Here is a 6953-nt window from a genome sequence, read left to right as displayed (position 1 = left end):
AGACATCTTAAACCCAGGAGTGACTACAAACCCGTGGAAAGCAAAGCTATGCTCTATAGATAGAGAATAACTCTGTTTATCTACAATTACCACCAGATGTGAAATAACACCTCAGGTGAGAGCGACTGACAGGAGCTGGTGTGAAGGCTCAGTAACCATCAGGTTTATGAGGAAACAACCTCAAGGAGGCTGGAGTAAGCAAGACAGTCTGCTCCGGTTTGCTCTAGAGCCCCAGTTACTGCAGAGATGAGCAGTCCAAGAGAGAAATACCTTTTGCTCCACCCATTTGTTTTATTTCATCTGCTATTTAGTTTGTAAGCATACCAACTTCACCGCTCTCCGGAACTGTACCTGGAAACAAAATTTCTCCAGTTTTATGAGATGGGCCACCTTTCCAATCTCTCTCCTGTGAAAATTTATTACAGAAGAATTTCTCGAAGAAAGTTCTCTCACTTGATGGCTAGAAAAGTTACTTCCCTGGTTGGGGATACCCCACTTATTTTCTATTTATATTTTCTTCTTAAAGGGGCAGAGGAGCACTTGATCACCATTTCTGCATAGAGGCCAACTTTTAAACCCAGTTCTCTAAGAGGATGCTTTTGCACCAAATTTTGTGATGTCTGTCCCTTGCCCAAAGTTCTGGAATTATTTAGAAAGGAGGTGGGCTTGCCTTGACCATTGTCTGGTCACCAAGAAGCACGTCTGCAAAGGACCTTTCCGGGAATGCAAGAAGGAACGGATTTTGGTTGAGTGGACTGTCTCAGGACACCCAAGATCTCCTAGAAATGAGGGAGGTGTTTGCGTAGGAGGCGGGGCTAATAAAACCTATTCAGAGAGCAAGGAAAGGCGCTGACTCCTCAAGCCAGCCCCGGAGATAAATGTCTAGGAAAAGCAAGTTGATATTTCCATATCCTTAGCCGGCAAGTCCTCCTTGCCCATCTTGGGGTTTCCTGGGGTTTGTGGCATCTACCGAGCTTTCTGAGTTAAATCTGCATATCCCTCTGGGCCCCAATCTCCCCTTAGTGAACTGCAGCCAGAACGAGCTAGCATTTAAATTCCTCCTCGCTTCCTCATCGCCCCCCTTCTCCCCTGGCTGCGTCTTCCCAGACTTGGGGGGTGGGGGAGGATATAAAAACGAGGGCGCTCTCCTTTCAGGAAATGGAATTATAATGTACACGTTCCTATTTCTGAATCGGAGGTACTAAAAATACCCCCGCAACAGCCTGAGGAAGCTGTCGCCATCATTTGTACAAACAAAATCGACAATTCTCCTTCCCCACGCAATGGGTCTGAGAATTGGACGGGGTGGGGAGGGGCGGGCAGGGGCGGGCCGGGACCCAACCGTTGACTGTGACTAGGACAAAGCTTTCATCCAGCAGCCGAACGTCTTTTCTCGGGTCCCAACCTGAAGATTCCTTCTCAGCGACAAGGACTGGAGGCAGTTTAGACTCCCTAAAAGTTCTAACCCCAGCCCTGCCTAGTCCCTGTGATCCTAAGCATGTCATTTAACTTCTCTCTGCCTCAACTTCTCCGTCCAATCCGTCAAGTGGGAATAATCACTCCAGCTTCTGGGGTTGTGAACATTCGAAAGAATGTGTGTCGAGGGTCTGGCATGAAGCAAACGCTCCGGAAATGCTGGCTTTTAAAATTGTGTAAGCCCCTGACGCAAGGAGCACTGAGCGCCTACAGTATACCCGGCGTTGGGATAACCAGATAAAAAGTCACGGCCAGAGTTATTTGGGGATTTTCCTTCTCATTAACCATCCTTCCCTGCAAACAGCCTCCGACTGCCGTGGAAAACCGCGTCGGATCAGCTCCCAGCTTCGGCCGCCCTAGCTCTTGCAAAGGCAAGGCTCGGTGGGAGCGCACTCCCAGGCCCGCGCCGCCTTTCCTCCCGGCGTTGGGGAACATTGTTCCAAAAGACGTGGGCTGAATCACCGCTCAAATATTAAGAGTGTGGGGAGATGGTGGTGGTAGTGGTGGGGGGTGGGGGGGTCCAGAGGGCCGAGCCAGTAATCCGAGCTCTTGATTATCCCAGATTCGGATCAAACGGGGAGGTGGCGGCCGGCCCCCTCCTGGGAATGATTAGATGATTAATGTAATGCTGTTTGAAGGGTCTCTGTTTTCTCTCTTAATTTGGGTCATTACTTAGGAAGCAAGCGTGAAATCATTTCATCAGTGTGCTCGGCGGCGAAGATAGCTATTCAGGAAATGGGCTAACTGCACAGTAATCAGCGAGCGGCAGGCGGCGGCTGCGAGCTCCTGGTGCCCGGGTGCGCCCTCCCGAGGCAGGGCGCCCCGCTCACGGAATCCGGCCCCAGGTCAGTGGCGTGCATCAGGGAGCCCCAGAGCTCAGGCTGGGCTGGGGACCCTTGGCCTCCAGCCCTTGCTTCCAGAAAAGATTGGGAAGAAGAGTTGCCCCCCTTAGGTCACCCGGAGAAGGGTACATGTCCAGAAGTGCCCCAGCTGGGCAGTGCCCCAGCCGCTGACCTCCGCGCGATGCGTTGCTTTGCTCAAGAACGCACCCCAAACCTGCTCCCCAACATCCAGCCTCTTTAGCCCCTCTTAAAAACAAATTTTCACCCAAATGAGGCAACACCCAGAATTCCAAGCGTCGGAACATTCACCAAATAGAAAAATTTCATCACGTGGAGGCTGAGTAGGCCTTTTCACCTGGCTCCTGGGGTTGGGGGTAGAGGGCTGTTAACGAGCAAGAGCCTCAGGAACATGGGTTTGGCCTCACCTTTTGGCAGGGAAGTGCTATAAACTCCTATTTCCTTCTTATTCTTCAAGCTGACCTTGCGGCGAGGGGAGAGGGGGCGGGGAAGAAACGCGCACTAATGATTCTGTTTATTGAGTTATATATGTATATATTCCGTGTTCGCATGTACAGGAGGATTTACATGGCTGTATAAAGATGGCTGGGGGTGCCGTGCTCGTCCCAGGCGTTCACGTGACAGGCTCAGGTTAAAACCCACCGCCCAAGGAGAAGCCGAGGCCTGGAATTAAATACTTTTCGGCACTGGGTTTAAATACGTTTCCCGAATAAACAAAGGTGGGAGCCACCCGTTTGCTGCCAGTCATCGAGGAAACTTTTAGCTTTCCAAAAATATGCTGGTTTCGATAAATAGATTTTAGCCTCTCTGCTATAGCTTTTTTTCTCCCTCTTAATTTTAGAAATAAATTTATACGTGTAATCTGTTTTGGGGTTGAATAGGGCCAGAGGGGAGGGCGAGGCAGTGGCACTCAACTCTGCACTGTCCGAGTTAGGTCCTTTGTGGAGGGGGCGGCAGGTCCCACGCTGTCGTGGAGTTTGCGCACGTGTTTCTTTAAATCAAAGTTTCTGCAAAACCCTTTGCCGCAAGTGGCGCACGTGAAAGGCTTCTTGTCGTTGTGGGTGTGCATGTGGAAGGTCAGATTGTAGACCTGGTGAAAGGCCTTGTTGCAGATGGTGCATTTGTACTGCTTTTCGCCGCTGTGGGTCAGCTTGTGGTTTTTGTAGTTCCCTACAGGAAACCAAAAACAAAAAAGTGGGGGAATGAAGCAGATTGGGAGGTGACAGAGTCTGGGCGTCCCGGGGTTGGCTCAGGTGCCCGAGCAAAGAACGAGATGCTTGTCTAAGCGGGCGTGACCCCTCCGAGTAAAGAAGTTATCAAACTTCGTACGCGTCAGTCAATCCCGGGGATTTTAGGACAGGCTGGATGGCCGAGTCTGGCGCCCCAGCCCCGCCTTGTCCGGAAGCCCGCCTGGCGTCCCTCCCGCTGTGCTCCACCGGCCTGGAAACTTTTCGCGCAGCCCAGAGACATCTTGGGTCCTACTGTCGGCCGCTACTCCCCTCCAAGAAATTCTCACAAACCCAAGCTTCGTCCCTCATTTTATTTTCCTTCTCATTAAAAAAATTACTCCATCTGGTTCCCCAACTATCACTTGGAGATGAGACAATGCTTTGGGACATCCAAGAAGGGTACCAGGGGTTCAGGGTACTGAGGACAGTAGCTGTTTCCCCCCCAGCCCTAAGTTGTTCCCAGGTGGTGGGTTTTGCCACGATTTTTTTTTTTTTTTCATTAGAAAGGGGAATCCCGGCTACAAAGGGAAGCTTTTTCTGTAGGGCAATACACTCTCTTTCTCCTACTTTCTTTCCCTCTGTCTCTGCCTTCCTTTCCACCTCCCAAATTCAGAGTCTCTCCGTGCAACCAGTCTGAATTCAGCGAGATCTAGTAACCGGGCCGCACAGCTTCTACCCAAATGCCAGACAACCCGATTCCAAAGAAATGCTGCGCCCGCCCGAGTCTGCAGCTCTCGCATTCCCTCTCTCTGGGTCTTTTTTTGTGTGTGTCTGTGATAGTGGTAACCCGCCGAGTCCGGAGGTGAGATGAGAAGACGGCCTCACCCCCAACGTTACCTTTTTGGTGAAAGCCTTTGCCGCAAAATTCGCAGACGAAGGGCTTGTAGCCTGCGTGGATGCGGATGTGCGTGTTGAGCGTGGAGCTGCGGTTGAAGGCTTTGCCGCACTGGTTGCATTTATGAGGCTTTTCCTGTGGAGAGGGGCCCGAACACAGTGAGGTTGAGTGCCTAGCAGGGAAAGGTTGCCTCAGGGGCTTTGAAGCATCACCTTGAAGAGACACGGGTTCTCTGGGAGGGGTACAGGAACCCTGGGCCATCCCCTCCCCAATGACCTCTCTCGTGGTGTAGGTTGTTGAGTGTGGGTGGGCCGGGCCAGACCCGGGGCCACGTACCTGGGTGTGGATAATTTTGTGTCTGCACAGCGTGCTGGCCTGGCGGAAGCCTTTGCCACAGACTTTGCACACGAAGGGTCTGGCTCCGGTGTGGACCGGCATGTGCCGGGTGAGGTTATAGTGAGCGTTAAACACCTACAGGAGGACATGAAGGGGCCTTGAGGCGTATCCATCAGAGTCTAGCATCTGCTCCAGGAGGCCACAGTTTACCTTGTCCAAGCAACAATCCCTTCCCCCAACCAGAGCCCTTTCCATTCTGCAAAGGGCTTCCTAACCCTCTGCTCACACCTGTCCTGTGTGGCCAAGAGACAATAGCCTCCCCATTTTACAGAACAGGACACTGAGTCCCCTGATTTGAGTAGACAGCTACTAGGGAGCTCCTAAATTTAAGAAAGGGGAGTACCAGGATGCCTCAAGGAAGTTGCCTACGCTACTCCCCCTCCCAAGCCCCACGGACCCCAGGCCTCACCTTGCCGCACACCTCGCAGGTGAAATTTTTAGGCTTGCCCTCAGCGGAGGCCCCGGGCAGCTTGCCATGGCTCTTGACGCTGCTGCGCTCCGCGGTCAGAGCCGAGTTTTCTTTCAGCACCTGCTCCAGCGGCGTGGGCAGCCGCTCCTTATGCGCATAGGGGGCTGGATGGGGAAACTTGTCCGCAGTCAGGCCGGCCAACTTGGCATTTTCCAGCAAAAAGAGCTTGGGGTGCGCAGCCAAGGCGGTGGGGGCCTGTGCATTGAGGAGGCCGGACGGGAAAAGGTGGCCGCCGAGGAGCTCGGATGGAGGGTACGCAGCGGAGTCCAGGTAGTTGAAGTAGTAGAGCGAGCCGCTGGCCGGCAGCCCCACCGCGTGGTTGATGACCTGCGGTTTGATGACCCTGCCCGCTGGCAGCGCAGACGGCGCCAGGCCCAGCTCGGCCTTGCAGCACACGCCACAGTTGGTTTTGCACAAGCCGCTGGCGCCGCACACCGGAGCCCCCCCGCCGCTGCCTCCTCCTCCTCCTCCTCCTCCTCCTCCTCCTCCGCTGCCACCCGCCCGGAGGCTGCTCTTCCAGAGCTCCGAGTAACTGAGCAGCGTCTTGGACGGCACGTCGTAGCCTAGGGGCTGGAGAGGGATCATACAGGGCAGCGGCGAGCAGAGGTTGAGCAATTTCTTGCCCTGGCCAATGTCTGCCTCTAGTGTCCCTGGCCGGGGCTCAAAGGGCGCACGGGGCTCCGACGTCTTAGCCATGATGCGCTCGATAGAGAAGGCCAGCGTCTTGGAAGTGGCAGGCGACGCTCCGGCTCGAGGACAGGCCGAGGGCACCATGGTCTCCAGGGAAGCCGAACTTGCCATGGCGCGCCGCGCCGAGTTGTGCCGGACTGGGCCAGGGCGCAGCCTCTCTCCTCTAAGTCTGCATTCCAGAAAAGGCAGGGAGGGAAACCGCAATTTAATAAGCACCTTGTCGGGTCCAGGTCATCCATTTGCATTTAAATGAACAAGGGCAGAACAAAGTGCACCCAAGGGTACCAAATTACCGCCCATTAACCCAGCGCGCAAAGGAACCCACCAGCCTCTGCTTTGGGACTTTGAAAGGGGAAGAAGGGGGAGGGTTTACAAAGAAAAAGGAAAGAGAGAGAGAAAAAGGGAGAAAGAAAAGAGCCTCAAATTAGCCCCCCCGCGAGCCGTTCCCTGGACCCCGGCCTCCGGCACGCGTGCTGGGAGCTGGACAGTGAAGAGGCAAAGTTAAAGAAGACCAGGAGAGGCACCTCGCATTTACCTCTTTCCCCCACTGCCAAGGAGATGCGTTCCGAGCCATGCAGCGTGTTTCCTCTGTCACATTTTGATGGCAAACATCTTCCCCTCCGCGTGAGATCACTGTCTTTTACATTCAGCTGACATCACATGAAGTCACTTCAAGTGGAATGACTTGGGCGGCGGCGCGGCTCCGGTAGCGGCCCCTGTGTTCCCCCGCGCCTGCCGCCGCCGCCACCGCCCCTCAAACTTTAAAAGGAGGCAACTGGCGCCCGCGCTCCCTTTGGGAAAGTGCGAGCGGTTCGCAAATCGGGAAGGAGGGAAGAGACGGGAGGGGGAGGGGGAGGAATCGTGATGGTTTTGCCGGTGGAAAAAAAGGTGGGGGGAGCCCAAACCCAGGCAGAGTTCTGTGCGTGAGTCACAACTTTGGGGGCCTACAGGTGTGGGGGACTCGGCGAGGGCAGGGAGTCCTGGACTCGCTGTCCCAA

The 6953-nt window shown here is 54.3% G+C and overlaps 1 protein-coding gene across 1 annotated transcript; it reads right to left on the bottom strand.

Moving 5' to 3' along the window:
* Positions 1-2833: 2833 nt before the first annotated feature.
* On the bottom strand, positions 2834-6720 carry FEZF2 (FEZ family zinc finger 2). The gene is made up of 5 exons (XM_090282938.1): positions 6491-6720; positions 5206-6124; positions 4737-4871; positions 4403-4535; positions 2834-3506 (listed from the first exon to the last, which is right to left on the bottom strand). Exons 2-5 carry the CDS (start codon positions 6064-6066, stop codon positions 3247-3249), a joined length of 1389 nt encoding a protein of 462 aa, XP_090139064.1. The 5' UTR covers positions 6067-6124; positions 6491-6720; the 3' UTR covers positions 2834-3246.
* Positions 6721-6953: the final 233 nt, after the last annotated feature.

The sequence above is a fragment of the Furipterus horrens genome, unplaced genomic scaffold, assembly GCF_987537825.1.
Source record: "Furipterus horrens unplaced genomic scaffold, mFurHor1.1.pri manual_scaffold_7, whole genome shotgun sequence".
NCBI classification, from domain to species: Eukaryota; Metazoa; Chordata; class Mammalia; order Chiroptera; family Furipteridae; genus Furipterus; species Furipterus horrens.
The sequence above is the reverse complement of the archived record's forward strand: the minus strand, read 5'-3'. Positions and strand labels throughout refer to the sequence as shown.

Coding starts and splice junctions, on each gene's coding strand:
- FEZF2 (XM_090282938.1), bottom strand. CDS start 6,066: ATGGCAAGTTCGGCTTCCCTGGAGACCATGGTGCCCTCGGCCTGTCCT. Junction 4,536..4,736: donor ACAAAATTATCCACACCCAG/GTACGTGGCCCC, acceptor CCCTCTCCACAG/GAAAAGCCTCATAAATGCAA. Junction 3,507..4,402: donor CAAAGGCTTTCACCAAAAAG/GTAACGTTGGGG, acceptor GGTTTCCTGTAG/GGAACTACAAAAACCACAAG.